At 44.6% G+C, this 15420-nt stretch overlaps 2 protein-coding genes across 2 annotated transcripts; both read right to left on the bottom strand.

Moving 5' to 3' along the window:
• Positions 1 to 8103: 8103 nt before the first annotated feature.
• LOC130134303 (homeobox protein Hox-C5a-like) lies at positions 8104 to 10655 on the bottom strand. Its single transcript, XM_056302220.1, has 2 exons — positions 10150 to 10655; positions 8104 to 9197 (listed from the first exon to the last, which is right to left on the bottom strand). The coding sequence occupies exons 1-2, from the start codon at positions 10649 to 10651 to the stop codon at positions 8989 to 8991; spliced, it is 711 nt and encodes a 236-aa protein (XP_056158195.1). The 5' UTR covers positions 10652 to 10655; the 3' UTR covers positions 8104 to 8988.
• Positions 10656 to 12396: 1741 nt separating this feature from the next.
• Positions 12397 to 13765, bottom strand: LOC130134304 (homeobox protein Hox-C6a). Its single transcript, XM_056302221.1, has 2 exons — positions 13275 to 13765; positions 12397 to 12701 (listed from the first exon to the last, which is right to left on the bottom strand). Exons 1-2 carry the CDS (start codon positions 13669 to 13671, stop codon positions 12397 to 12399), a joined length of 702 nt encoding a protein of 233 aa, XP_056158196.1. The 5' UTR covers positions 13672 to 13765.
• Between the last annotated feature and the right edge of the window lie 1655 nt (positions 13766 to 15420).

The raw sequence follows: 15420 nt of genomic DNA, 5'->3' as shown, positions 1-15420 counted from the left end.
CTTCCTTTGGCTGCTGTTGGCCATCTCTTGTCCTGTCTCTATGTCGTCCTATAAACGCTCACGTTAACCCCCTGCCATATAACGAATTGCTCTTTGAAAATTCCTCGAGTTCTTACTCGAAAGAGAAAACATTATAGGACCTACGTGTTACACACTTTGTCACTGCTTAAACGATGACACATAACCGACCAATTTGTATGCAACCTAGTGACTGACACCTCAGAAGAGTGCTACTGCTTACAAGGCCTCCACAACTAAAGCTTTCTCTCTTTTTCTTTTTGGCCCCATATACAGAAGGGATTAGTTTAGGAGTTATGCTATAGATCATCTTTGGCCCTGCAGCAGACAACAGCTACAGTATGGCAAGCAATATAAACTGTGATTGTTTCCATGAACATGTTTGTAATGCAATCCATAACACAGTAAAATAATAGCTGTCAGATACCCTAACTGTCCTCAGATGGGAAAAGACGACTCTGGGGTTGTGTGCAGTGCAGGCTTAGGGTTAAAAGTGAGACAATCAAATGCCAGGTTTCACAGCAATCAATGAAGCGTTGACCAGAGCACGATATCCTTTATACTGGAGCTGTGGAGTGAGTACAGAAATGATTGATTGTTTTTTTAAAGAGAATATGAAAAAAATAAGAAAACCCTGTAGAGTGATGTTGAGATTTCAGTCAATTAGCTGCAGGCAACGTGTAAAGAGCTTGGTGTTGTTGGCTCAGACTATGCCAACATCAAGATGATTTGGAGGTCTCCCTCATTGTTATGCCGTCTGACACGATGACAGCAGCAGCTAAAACGGCAAATAATAATAATAATTATTATTATAATCATGAAAATGTTGCCATCAGAATTGACGTCACTATAATTTTAACATGAGCAACACAAGGCAATCCGTTGGTCATCGTCAGCAGGCAATTTCAGATTTTTCAAAAGGTGTCTGTTTTCAAAGTCATAATTACACAATATCTTATGATTAATAAAAAGAAGAAGAAGAAGAAGACATGCTTTGGCATATTTCTAAAGGCGCTCTTGTGTGTACGGAGAGCGCACGACATTTCTATTGCCTCTGGTAAGGATGTTAGAGGCGTTTTATAGAGCAATAAAGCCATAAATCAGTCACTTTTAAACGACCTCTAGTTCCCTACGTGTTTTACAGGGTCTGACACAGTGGTAGCCACACACACTCACAGATGGGTCTACTCACTGTGGCCTCGCTGCACAGTCCACACAGGTTTTTGGGGGGTGCTATAACAATGCATTTTGTAACAATGGCAGCACATCGGCAGCGCTGTCCGCTGCTGCAGGATGCGTCTCGCTATGCTAGAGCCGGACCGGTGGGGCAGGACTCTGGAGAGGCAGAGGGATCCAGTGAGCTGGCGTAGTGTTTCAGTTGCCCATGTATTCCTGTAGAGACGTATTTGCGATTGTTTGTACTTCACACAAATTCGGTTCTACAGGGTACATATAGACAACTAATGGGAGTTACGTTAGAGACCGCGAAGGTGGCCTAAGAGGCACGTTTCCGTGCAAGCGAAAGCAAGAAATAGCACAGGAACAAGAAATACTGGGGTGCGCGATGGACGCCTTCCAGCGAGTGCGGCTTTCTACGTCAGTCGGACTCAACCTGAAGTCACGCTTTCCGCAAACACAGGGAGGAGGAGGATGGGGGGTGGTCTAGTTTTGTCGTGAGCACATTCCTTTCTGAAGTTTTTTTCTTGTGTATATATTTGTGCGCCTCCCCCCAAACACACACGCACACACGCACACGCACGCACACGCACCACATGAGCGCACACACGCACACAAGAGCACGCGAACCAACAAGCCCAGGACGAGAGGGTCTCTCTTTCTCCACATTCAAGCCTTGCCTTTGAGGTGGCTCCTATATGAATATTCAGTCACAAACACGGTGGACACAAAAGGGACGGCGTGACAGCGCCGATGAAAAATAAGTTGCTATTGTCCCCCAACGATTTCTTGTGGCCGCCATTACCATACTGACCGCTCGCTAACCTTTCTGCCTGCCATGCTGGGGAGCTAATGAGAAAAGCCCGGATAAAAAATGGAATATCGGACGTGCGACCTGTTTTGGATGCTGTTGAAAGCAGCAGAGATGCTCAAAACTGCGAATCGATGGCATTGACTCAAGTGAACGTGCACGTGGGAAATATGAACGCCTTCACACAAAAAAAATCTTCATATCTCGTTGCATATCGCCTGTGTATCAATTTAATTGATTTTTTCTTCTTCCCTTGATTGGAAGACGCGGTAGCTAACACCGCCAGTGGTGCACTGATGAAGAAACAGTAAAAATGGAAGTCGTGTTTATTTCGCTTTGTAATATGCTCATCTAAATATATGGCTTCCCCCCCCCCAGCCCAGCAGTCTGAGAGAGCCGTGCAGCCCCCCCCCCCAAAACTCCCCTCTCGCCCCGTGCTCTCTCGTGGACGCATTTTAATATTAGTTAGACAGCCTGACCCGCGTTTCACCCCTCGCGTTTGACTGCTTCCAATAGTTCACTGCCAAGGATTATTGATGGAGAAACAGCAATGGATTCTTTCTCCCCCCACAAATGGCTTTCAGATCGTGCACCTAGTTCAATAACTAGTTATAATGTAGAAGCACAAAAAATGAGGCCCTCAGGCGCGCTAATTTGATGTTTCATTTGTTCACTTGAGAAATAGTTACGCCCCCCCCCTTCCCCTGCAAAAACCAACAGCCATACAAGCATGTTGGCATATGTACATGTGCTCACAAAGTAAATAAATCCCTGCATCTGCTGCTCTGAGAGTGCGAGGCTATTTCGGTGGCCCAGGCCCGTGAAGCAGACAGACAGCACACGTTGTTATAAAGCAATATCGCAATTTTCTGATGAAAATGTGCGTGATGCTCTTTTAATCAGCGTCTGGCTCTAATGGCTCCGCTGCATTTAGTCCTCCCGAGTGGACCAACGTTAAAAGTGTTGTGTGCGCCAAAGGAAATGCGGTTTAATTAAAGTGCAAAAACACGGCCAGTGTGTAGCCTCGTCCTCCGAAGGCTTCAGCGGAACAGAGGTGATATCGCAGCTAAAACACGTCACCAATACATATCTAATTTGATTTTTCTTCTTCTTCGTGTGTGCCATTATCTACGATCAAAGTGATGCTCAGCCGGAAAAAGGAAGTTACAAGGTCCCACATTCACTTTATTGGTATAGAAGCAGCGATGCATGAACCTGTTTATTGCCCCTCAGCTCTCGCTTATTTTATAGATTTCACCGGTGGCATGTTAGTTACATTTCAAAAGAGGGGCTACGTTATAATTTGAAACCTTTGGATGCAATATCACACAATGTAAAAGGGTCGATATTGGCGAGCCAAATAAACCGAAGTGGCCAACCAAATCCGTTAACCCAGGTGATGCGTCCAGACTTTTACAAGGATTTTTTAAAAGAATACAAAAAAAATCCACATCAACCCGTCAGCCGTCCTTAAAAGAGCTGTATGTAGGCAGGTGTGCAGGCCATGGGCAACACTTACTGATCCACGATCCCACTCAATTCACCCCCCCCACCCCACCCCCGATGAATTGTCTGAAAAACAGGCGGGGAAACGAAAATTAGACTGGAAACGTTCATTAAATGAACTTCCTGTAACCGTGAGGTGGAAAGGGTTCCCTCCTATCTAACGTGGAGACTGATATGCAGGAGAACAAGATACAAAGAAGGGTATTTTTTTGGGAAAAAAAACGGTTGGGTCTTTGCATATGATAGAAAACATATCTGATCATATTTGGTCATATTTGGTCACGTGATTCTGACCGGAAATGTTCGCTGTCTGTCAAATCAACTAAGTAAATGTTTAATGTCCAGGTAGGAAGACGTTATCCGTTGTTTGTGCCTATGAGATGCACTTGCAAACACCATTCTCACTAAACGGGGTCAATACGGACGGATGACGTCACTACGCATCGTCTCGTGATCTGATCGTTGGTCTCCTAATGGTTTTTTTTTTCCAGTGAATCACCGTTTCGGTATGTTGCAGGATAACTTGACCGTAAGGATGCCTCCAGTGTCTCCCCTTGTCACAGATCTCCCCTCTGTTATCTGGCCTAACTGGAGGGAGGTGCCCTAGAAAAGCTTGGACGAGCTCCTGTAGAACTGGCACCGAGGAGAAAAATTAATTTAGGACGGCTCATTTTCAGACAGCTAAACCAAATGTGCAGGCATTTGATATTTCCTTGGGCAAACAAGTCTATGAATAGAAATCCCTGGACTTCAATGTGCCTGGACGACTTTGTCTTCACATTGGAGATAAATTCAAGCCATATCCGGGAGGAAAAAAAAATTGTACTTTGTGGTTCTTGTATATTAGACAAGGGGAAGTTTGTGCTCACCCGGAAATGACCTCTGTCGATTGAATAATGACAGTGTCAGCTTCAAAGGTCACACATGACAATACAGCAGTCCAGAACATAGCATAAGCAAAAATATGTGTCCACACATTGCATACTCATGCATATACATCTGGATGGTCATATATATATATATATACACATACATACATACATACATACACACACACACACACACACACACACACACACACACACACATATATATATATATATATATGCACGTCGTATCACAGGTTTGCTTATCATCATTTATTATTATTTATCGTAAACAGTGTGGGAGAAGCCAATTTCAAATTGAGAAGCAACCCTTTTCTCGTGTTTCTTTTACTGTCATCTTGTTAAGGAGGACTTTTCCACGTCGTAGCCAAAGTCATATTGCAAACTGTAAAAAAAATAAATAAAAAAGTTGGGGTGACAAAGGAGAACCCCCATTTCCTTTTTATCCATACTGTAGTTAACACGTGGCTGCTTGAGGCGCCTTCCCCTGCTGAGAGCATGTTACATAGTGCCCCCTATTGGAAGTGCATAGGTGCTCACCCGCCACAGCTGAGAACAAAAACTGGTATTGATACCGATAAAATAAACTAACACCAAAAGAATTTGCCAAAAAAAGAGAGTACACAATCCATTATACAAGAGAATGTATGACAAGTGAAGGATGCACATGTCTGGCCTGCCCACGTTGAACCCAGAGTGTGTTTGTGTATAGCCTGCATGTGTTATAGATCACTGACCCCAAGTCTGAAGACTCTCCGTTTGGTTTACAATACGATCCAAAACATTTCCATACCCAGCTTTAGCTTCCAGGGGTGTGGAGCAATATACCTTGCTCTATCAAAGAGCAACTCTTCTCCACATGATATCGGGATGAGCCGTTTGCAATTCCCTGCATTGATTAAGGAAATATGGCATTTGTGAGTTGCTGTCCAAGACGTATGGGCCATTAAACGCACTGCCCTATAGAGCAAGTGAAAACTATTGAGCTTAAAAGATCACGCTGCCTCATCAGTCTCCAAAGTGATCGATTCAGTAATATCTACCCCCGCAATGTTGACAACCAGCAACCAAGGACAGGAAGGTGCTTGTTCATTCATTCGACAATTATTGATATTTCTGTATTCTCACAAGAAATGTGCATTCCGTGGAAAGGAGCAAGGACAATGCAAATGTCCGCTTTATCTATCCTAAGGACAGCTTGCGACCATAATTACTGTGTCCTGTGCTTCCGTTACGTGTATGACATGCTTTCAATTCACCCAGATATTAATTTAGCCCTCATATAATCGTACACACAGTTCATTAACACTTAATAACGGCGCCATGAAGCACTGTGGGATGACACTGCGTTTTAGTGGTTATTTTGGTTTATGAAAGATTTGAATAGCTTTTAGCCTAAAACTGATCTATGCCGGATTATACACAGCGCCACATGCAACTACATATGTGTGTGTGTGTGTGTGTGTGTGTGTGTGTGTGTGTGTGTGTGTGTGTGTGTGTGTGTGTGTGTGTGTGTGTGTGTGTGTGTGTGTGTGTGTGTGTGTGTGTGTGTGTGTGTGTGTGTAGATTCTGCAAGCACGTCACAGTCTACATCAGCATCCAGCCACTAAGTACCATGTGGATGAACTGAAAGCAGCATTTAGACTCAACAGTTCGCATAATCCGCTGTGTTAGTGTGTCTGTTTGTGCCTGTTTGTGTGTCTGTTTGGGTTTGTTCGTGTGTCTGTGTGACAGCCAGAGATGAGCAAAGAATGCGAAAAAAAGGAAATGGGGAAATAGATGGAGAGAGAGAGAGAGAGAGAGAGAGAGAGAGAGAGAGAGAGAGAGAGAGAGAGAGAGAGAGAGAGAGAGAGAGAGAGAGAGAGAGAGAGAGAGAGAGAGAGAGAGAGAGAGAGAGAGAGAGAGAGAGAGAGAGAGATTATTTTGGCAGGTTTTTTTTTCTCCCCACGCAATCATTCCAGCAGCTTTTTACAGATAGGCTTCAACTGCACAAAACAAACTTGCAACACGTGAGCTGAAAACTTTGACGAGAATAATTTCCTGTGAAGGAGAAACGCTCGCGCCTCTCCCTCAGCCTGATTCGCTCGAGAGGAAACAAACCTTGCAAATGTCGGCATGAATTTAAAGAAATCACTAACATGGGGGGGCAACGCCACGTTAACAAGAGTTCCGTAAAAAGGCAACATGTTTGTTTTTTTATTGTTTCATCTATTTTGGTGTCATTTCCAAATAATAAATAAATAAATAAATAAATAACCGTTTAAAGTAGCGGTAGTAATCGCCGGACAAGCGCACGTGCGTCCCTGACGCATAATAAAACGCCAACTTCAAATTGGGTCAGTTTAATAGTCCAGCTCGACATTGCAGAGACAAAAAGCCCGCTAAAATAAGAATAAAAAAATAGACATGGACAATGTGACATACCGCGAAGATGGGAATTGTTCGAGGCCTCTGCGAGAATCGGGGGGTCTTACGTTGGGTGCCGAGCCATCGGAGTGGGCCGGGGGTCCGGCGGAGACGGGCAGCGCTCCCAGCCTGCACTGAGCTCTTCCCTCCCCGGAGCAGGGGAAGCCAGCAGCTGCGATTCCGGACAGTTAAGATTATATATGATGTGTATATATCGAAGGTTTGTCAGCTCTTCCAGGCCATAAAACCCACTTAAATGACACCACGTGCTTCCCATGCACCATTCACAGGCCCTGCTTGGGGCAATTGGCATAAGTAACCTTGTAAACTTTAAAATACGCTTAAAAGAAAAGACATACAAAATGGGATTCAATCTACTGGGTCCCCCCCTTAGGTTATAGGCCTACCAATGCAGTGCGCAGAGAAAAAGTGGACTCTGCGGTAGCTGCCAAAGGAGGTTCTGTGTAGGGAGCTGGTAATTTAAAAGGTGAGTTGATTTTTATTTTCTTCGTTCGGCTGCTGCCGCTGCTACTGCTTGTGAGCTTGTACAGGGTCTGACTTCTGGGCCGCGTTGCGTCATCCGCTAACTTACGGTAACTATAGGGGGGTTACGCTGCCATTCATTAAAAATAGCAAGCTACTTGGCGCCTAGTTGCGTCCACCTGACATTGTTACTTTGATTCCAGCTTCAAAGGCGGGGGGGGAAATATTATAAAGTAGCCATATGGCCTCGCAAGAAATGGCGAGGTCACAGGAAACCAACGTTTTCCATTCATGTTTTGTTGTGGGCGATTGTTATCACAGCCTATACGTGCGTCCCTTCCTACCCTGACAAAACAGGAAAAAGGAGTCTGTGGCGGAGTGGTAGAAAGGGGGGGAGGAGGGGTGGGTGGGCAATAAAGTTTTATTAGGGCCTTAAACTTTAATGCGCGTTTGTCAGTCAAGGAAATGCTGTAAACTCAAAAGTGGAGCGCACGAGAGGAGTTTGGCCTTGGTCTCGCGGAGACTTCCCTGATTCATTATGGGACAATAGCGGAAGATCCCTCAGTCATTAAAGACGCATCAGCGCCGAGACGCTGCAGAAAAATAAACAACCAATCAAAATCGCTCGCAAGGAAACAAAACAAAAGATCCTTAATAACACATTGTTCTCTTTTTCCTGAAATATCCAGCAAATTAACGATTGCATTAGAGTACACCAACCTGTTATGTGATCCCCATTAATGGACGTTTTGATATATTTTACGAGTAAAAAAAAAATAAAAATAAAAAATAATGTGTAGACGTATGTTTGAAGCTTTTTTTTTGTATTGACAGATTTTATTAATTACACCCAACAGATATGTCCCCTATATCAATTATTCTAGGCCATGTGTATGCCACGCACCTTAAGTCTACCAAGGGAAAAAAGTGGCTCGATTGAAAGTTACAACACTTTTATCACTTACAAATGTCCAATTATAGGTAATGATTTGCATGGTTATATGACAACATGTAGGATGCCCCAATGGTTCAATATTTTTTCACAATGACTCTGCTCTCTGAAAATGACAATCGACACCATGTCTCTAACCTGTTTCCATTGCAACATACCAGAGTATAAATTGAAAACAAACGAGCAAACAAACAAACATTTGTACAAGTGAAAGAATTATATCACTTTTTGCCTATTGGACAACTCACCACTATTATAGTGGTACTTTTTTCTTTTTTTTTGAAGAAATGTTACCATCTTCACTCCACTGATTTTCATTTCACAAACAGTTTCATCATATTGCCAATAAAGATGCAGGATGTCAGTCATCCTTTCATACTCTTATCCTAAATATACAACATAAAGTGTGAGTGTCATGTACCGTGTAACCCCTTCCATGCACTGCAGTGCAAAATCTACAAGCTAACAAAATGTTGGGGGGGGGTCCTCTTCCCCTCATCCTCGGCCCGCCATGCAGTAGGCCAGCCTAAAGTAAGGTCATCATCACATGGGGGGGGGGGGAGAGAAAATTAATTTAGCAATGTAAAGCGATTGATCAAACTGAGCGATATTCAATACATTAAGTCCCAAACTGCAGCGAGTGACACATAATTGGTGATGAAGCACACGGCGCACTGCCATGATGTCATTGCTCCTAGCAGTTCATCCGGAGGTCAGGTAACAACTTCGCAGTGTGGGGCTACGTGCGCTTATTCCTTCACTTTGATCTTTGAGTCCTTCTTCCACTTCATGCGTCTGTTCTGGAACCAGATTTTGATCTGCCTCTCGTTTAAGCACAGGGTATGGGCGATCTCTATGCGCCTGCGGCGACTGAGGTAGCGGTTGAAGTGGAATTCTTTCTCCAGCTCCAGAGTCTGGTAGCGGGTGTAACTGGTCCGTGACCGTTTACCGTCCGATTCTGAAGCGGTATTAAAATCAGTTAGCTTTCAGTCCCACTAAAAAAATGTAAATACAGTGTATTATCACTCAGTAAATCTGATCTCGTTATATAAAGATGATATAATGTGATGTGTGGATGCGTAATGAAACTTCGATGAGCTGAGTAGGACACAAACGATGGCCTGCTTTATGGAAATGCTGGGCCCGGGCCTAAAACCCAACGGTGGGGTAAAATTATAAGGTTGGGGGGGGGGGGGTTCTGTATAGTGACCCGTGTAGACGTGTTCGGATTGTGGCGTGCACTAGGCCCAATTTTGGGAATACCAAAAATCAACGTTAAGTGGCCTTGAATAGGGTGATATGGGGGGAAGCTCTACGCGTGAGACAAGACGCGAGCTCTTCTACTTTGCAGCACATGCAGGACTATCCGTCTGCGTGCACATAGGCGACCGGTGGTCCCAATACAAGGCATGTCAATAAGAGCATGCCTATTCAAATCTTTTCGAGGTGAAGAGTTCACGAATGGGTCAGGGCAATTGGTGTTCCCGGGGTTCAATTCAAGGGTAACCCTCTAAAGCGGAGCCACGACACGATTCAACTCACAGGTTGACTCAAAAGTATGTGTTTAAAGTGCGACGGGAAAAAAAGTAAAACACGAATCCGTGATATTCTTCATTACGTTATCGCGTTTGGTTCTCTTATGCAATTATATTACCATAAATCAAGCCGCGTATCACCTCTTCACCGTAACAGAGCAGGTTTACGAGCAATGGATGCCTTTGTCATAAAATTTATGACCGTGAGTTTTTATTATTTCCTGCGTTTGGCCTATAAAACTCAAGAGGAAAACGGGAACGGGCAAAAAAAAGGGAAAAAAAAAGAAAAAGAAGAAGAAGAAGAAGTGTTGCGGCATTAGAGCGAATGGTGAAAGCATCCCAACAGTCGCACGTTAGAAAACAGATCAACTTTACCGTGGCTCATGTGCAGTTTTGTCATCCACGGATAAATCTGCGGCCGCTGCTCGCCGTCCTGACGCTGGCTCGCGCCTGCGTTTCGCTTTACCGCGTGCGCGTTCTCCACTTTTCTCTCGCTCCCTTCGCCCGCGCCGCCGGACCTCTCGCTCCGCTCCGCGTCTCCGCCGTCCCCCTGCCCCGGCAGCCCGTTACCGGCGTAGCCGAGCCCGCTCCTCGCGTCCGCCGAGCTGCCGGAGAGCATCGTTAGCTGACGCGCTCCCGGCGACGGAGGGGTATCCGTACTGCCACGCAGGCTAGTTTTCGCCTCCTCCAGCTCAACGGAGGCGGCGGGGACGGGAGAAGGGAACAACATCCCGTTGACATTAGCGCCCTCATAACGGCGGGACTGGCGCCCGGACAAGGAGGCGCAGTTATCGAAACTGAACATGGTGTTGGGAGAAGTTGTCTCGCTTGTTGGCCTGACAGTGTAACTGTTAACATACGAGCTCATTTTACGCATGGCGTCCTTGTGTAAACACGGGGCTGCAGGCTATATGTATCAGTTGTTTCGTTGTTTGGTTAATCATTGCTTTTCTCGGTAGCCCCCTTGGAAATTCAGAGCTGTCCGTCCTAAAAAAAAAAATAATGCAGGATTTATAGGTGGAGTATAGGCTACGGTATCTTTTTTTTTTTCTTGATTCGACGTGCGCTGCCCAAATATGGGGTATTTGTATGGGATCACGTGCAAATGTTGGCCAGTCATAAATTGGCTTGATACTCAATGGGGATATTGATGAATAGCAGAAACGTGTCCGGTAAACTTTGAGCTGTTGGTTGTTGAGGACCGTGCAAGAGATCTTTACGAAAAAGGGCAAGACAGTAAGACAAGAGCGTCATCTGGTGTCTGGTATGGGGCAGGGCGGTCAGATGTGACCGCTGCTTTTGCCCATACCGAATAAGAATAGGGTGCACTGCAAGCCCACAGAGGTGGGATGCAGGACTGTATGAGCAAACTGTTTGACACTAAAGCACAACAACAACAACAACAACGACGACGACAATAATAATAATGATGATGAATCACCAAATACACCAAATCTAATGTTGGATTATGACGATAGTCCATCGCTGCGTCACTGCAGAACAGGCCAAAAACCAAAATAGTTATATTTAATCAAACCGGAAACAGCAGCTTACGCAAAGCCAAAACTGGCTAATAGATAAAATGTTATTTTTATTTATTTATTTATTTTTCTTCGATCATGGCTTTGGTTGGACCCAACTCGACTGGGAATAAATAAGTCCACGAACCAGCAGGCAGCTGGATGTTGTGCCATACCCACAAAGGAACAAAGCAAGGGTGAAAGTAACAAATATTTTATTTCATGATACACAATTATGACAAAACAAACAAACAAACAAACATGGGGTGTGTAACCCCAAACAACAAAAGTGAAGTATTACTAGTATACAAATCTATTTCACAAGAAAAGCCTATCGTTTCAAATGATAAAAAAGAAGGGCTAAGCGCAACGTTATGAAGCGTCTATCAAAGCGATTAAATGCGCACACGTCCTCACAGAATGTACATAGTATAGCCATACACTGAATATATATACAGGCATCTCAGTTTGATCCCGTGCAACCTTCAGGATTACGCAAGACACTTTCTGCGGACGTTTCAAGTAATATAGTACACTATATGTGATAAAATAAGTGTGTGTCCGATCCTCTCCTTCATATTGGGGGGGGGGGGTGTTAATGGAAAATGTGGAGTTGAGCCTACGGTACACTGTAGTTCGGTGAGGTGATTTAAAGTGATCAAGTTTTACATTGACGGATTTGAGGGGGGGGGTGTTGTGTGGGAGGTAAATACACAGATTTTTTTTTTTTGCTCTCATATGCGAGGAGAGGTTGAAAATAACACTTTGCAAATGAAAAGGAAACAACAACAAAAAAAAACACTATAATCCTGCGCTCTTGCTGTGGAGAGATTTGGTGGGACGTGCTCGTCCTGGAAATGTTTTGGGGGATTTGTTGTACATAAGGCTCAACGATCGTGTGGGAGAGCAGCAGCAGAGTATAGCCATCATGCAGCGAAGTCTCTGGTCCATCGGTGTTTCCTAGGTAGTTACGTTGGGTTTTTTTCTTTCATATATATATATATATATATATATATATATATATATATATATATATATATATATATATATATATATATATATATATATATATATATATATATATATAATTAACTGGTGTGGTTCACTCTCCTTTCTTTTCCTGGTCTTTCTCGTCTTCCGCGCCATTGCGTTCCTCCTCCGGAGAGCCTGCTGTCTGTTCGCTCCCAGTCACCGTGGACGTTAGGTTGCTCTCCTTCTTCCATTTCATGCGGCGGTTCTGAAACCAGATTTTGATCTGGCGCTCAGTCAGACACAGGGCGTTCGCGATTTCGATACGTCTGCGTCTGGTCAGGTAGCGGTTGAAGTGGAACTCCTTCTCTAGCTCAAGTGTTTGGTAACGAGAGTATATCTGACGTCCTCTGCGCCTGTCTGACCCATAGCCGACTCCTGCAGGGAAGCACATGAGATATATCGATATATATATATATATATATATATATGGAGAGAGAGAGAGAGATAGATATAAATATAAGCTAGCGTTCGATTCAACTATATTTGAGGTGCGTGGATACTCCACACGGGCTTAAAGATGGGGCTCACGCGATCTGATTTAACACGCCGTTGCGGTTTAGCCCAAGTTTTTGGGTCTCAATATTACAGTGGACTAACTCAGAAATCAACAAAACACCCCCACGAGGGAGGGAGGGGGGGGTTATAACATTTGGAAAGCAAAGAAACACCTCACCCCCGAACGTGTGTCTCTTGTCTATCAAGATGTGATAAACAAAAAAAATAATGAGAGCTTTCCCGACCAGTTTATTCCTCACGTGCTACTGATTACAACTATTACATCCCTCCTTCAAAACGAAAGGTGTTTGTTTGCACGTGAAAAGGGCCCATCTACAAGTCGAGGGGATACAGTAATGGTTTATGGGGCCATAAAAAGTAACTTACTCTCTTGGTAAGACATATCGTAAAACTGGCCCATTTCCTTAATTTATTTGTCGTAGTAAAACTCACCGCTGTGTGAGTTCATTCGCTGCATCCACGGGTAGATCGGGATGTTGCTTTTCTGGTCTTGGGCTCCTGCTCGTGCTTGATCCAAACTGTACTCTTGAGCAATGTGGCTTTGTGTACTGAGTCCCATGTTTGTTTGCCTACAACTGGGGAGCACGTCCTTGTCTTGAAGAAATACGTTTGATCCATATTCATACTGTGCCCTGCCAGACCCGAATACGACGTTGTCTTGAGGCGAATAGAAAGGTGCATATATCCGATTCTGGGTCACAGCAGCACCGTACGACGAAAAATGTCTGACAGTGTCATAGGTGGTGGAGTTAAGGGGCACGTTGGGCAAAACGTCTTGACCTCCAGACAAATGGCAGGAGAGCGACGGATTTGCGAAATAGGAATTCATACCTTCCTGTAAACCCTCTCTCCAACTCTCCCCACTTCTTTATCGGTCTCTCTTTTCTTTTTCTTTTTTTTCCAGTGCTATCCTCTTCAGTAAATCTTCCCTCCCTCTTTGTCAACCAACCACACCTTTCTCGAAGACCGTCTTGTCCACTTTCTGCTTTACTCAGTTGACGCGGACTACTTTGACGATTCAATATTATTAATTTCCAATCTCCGGTAAGACGCTCAAAGCCGAGTGTTATAGCCGAGGCTTGGCTCCGTGAGAGACAATATGACAACGTCAGCTGACCGTTCTCCACCAATTGAGAGGCAGGAGTTGAGGGGAAACTGTAGCTTTTAGCTCAGAGCTACATTAGCGCTAAAATGCCGATAAACACCACGCAGGTCCCCCCCAGTTTGATAACTGCCCACACTGCCTTGCTCGAAACAACGTGGAGACGTGAAGTTCACCCCGGCGTTATGTTTAAGCCCGGAATGGCATATAGCACGCTAATCTGGGGAGGCGCATTTCTCGCAAGCGGCATATTGTGTACCCCCCCGTCTCCCAAAGTAAGGAAAATGCATCAAAATTAACTGGGATCAGTGGTTTCCTATGTCATTTAAAGTACATTTTCCAAGACACAATGTCCTTACCTGTGTCCTTCCTCACAATGCGTGTGTGCGCGCGTGTACGGAATCGTGCGTGCGTGCGTGCGTGCGTGTGTGTGTGTCTGAGGCTGAGTGAGTGAGATAGAAAGATAGAAGGGGGAGAGAGAGAAGTGAGAGTGAGTGAGAGTAAAACTCATTTAATTTTACGACACCACTATTGAGATAGAAAGAATACCAATAAATGCAGAAGACCACTGGGGACCAATAAATAGAGAGGATCTTTTAGTTCCAAGTGTACTAGCCTACCTTTAAACGGGGATTCAAATGAATGCGCGCAGCATGTGGTGTTTATTCCACCCATATCGACAACATTCTTACATTCGCGTAATATTTTCCATTGTGTATTAATTGTTTCATGCGGCATGTGAGCAATTTTCATGCCTGTGCATCGAACTGGGGGTGGGAGTGGGGGTGGTGGGGGGGCTGGTGGAGGTGGTAAGAATGCGTTTATGGTCTCTTCTGTGAGGGCAATAAAACAAGTGACGTTCCCCAGATCACCGACAACTTACTCTGCAGCAAATCCTCGTAGCACGAGGAGCAGTCGTAAGGCACCGCATGTGGAGGCAGAAAGCAAGGGGGGGGGGGTGAACCGTGGAGTCGATGCCTGAGGTAGCTACTGCGTCTTTGGGAAGATATGTCTGCCACTCACGAAAACCTCAGTCACTTGGGCGACTGTCCAGCCCACGTCAGACACAAGCCGTCAGAGGGCAAGTCAGAACGGTCCTCTTGTTCGCTACAGGCTCATTATGCACAGATCTTTTCAAATTTGGCAGAGTTGAAATGATTATGCACCGGTTGCAGCCCTATTTTCTGTTTGCTAGTCTTACACGTCCCCCTGACACGGCGATGGGAGATGGGACTAATAATAATCTCAGATGTGGAGCAGCAAATGATGGGTTTTGAACACAACCAGAGTGCAGTTCCTGCAAGAAGGGACCAAAATAAAGCGCACCCTTCCATTTTGGCAAATATCAAATCAATGAAGCTAGTGATCATATGCTAGTATTCTAACACCTCCCGTTTATATCATTTAGCACGGTCCACGTAGCAAAACACATCTCCTAAATCGGACAGCAGATTTAACACAATCAGCGTTCGTCTT

The sequence above is a fragment of the Lampris incognitus genome, chromosome 2 (assembly GCF_029633865.1).
Source record: "Lampris incognitus isolate fLamInc1 chromosome 2, fLamInc1.hap2, whole genome shotgun sequence".
Taxonomy (NCBI): Eukaryota; Metazoa; Chordata; class Actinopteri; order Lampriformes; family Lampridae; genus Lampris; species Lampris incognitus.
The sequence above is the reverse complement of the archived record's forward strand: the minus strand, read 5'-3'. Positions and strand labels throughout refer to the sequence as shown.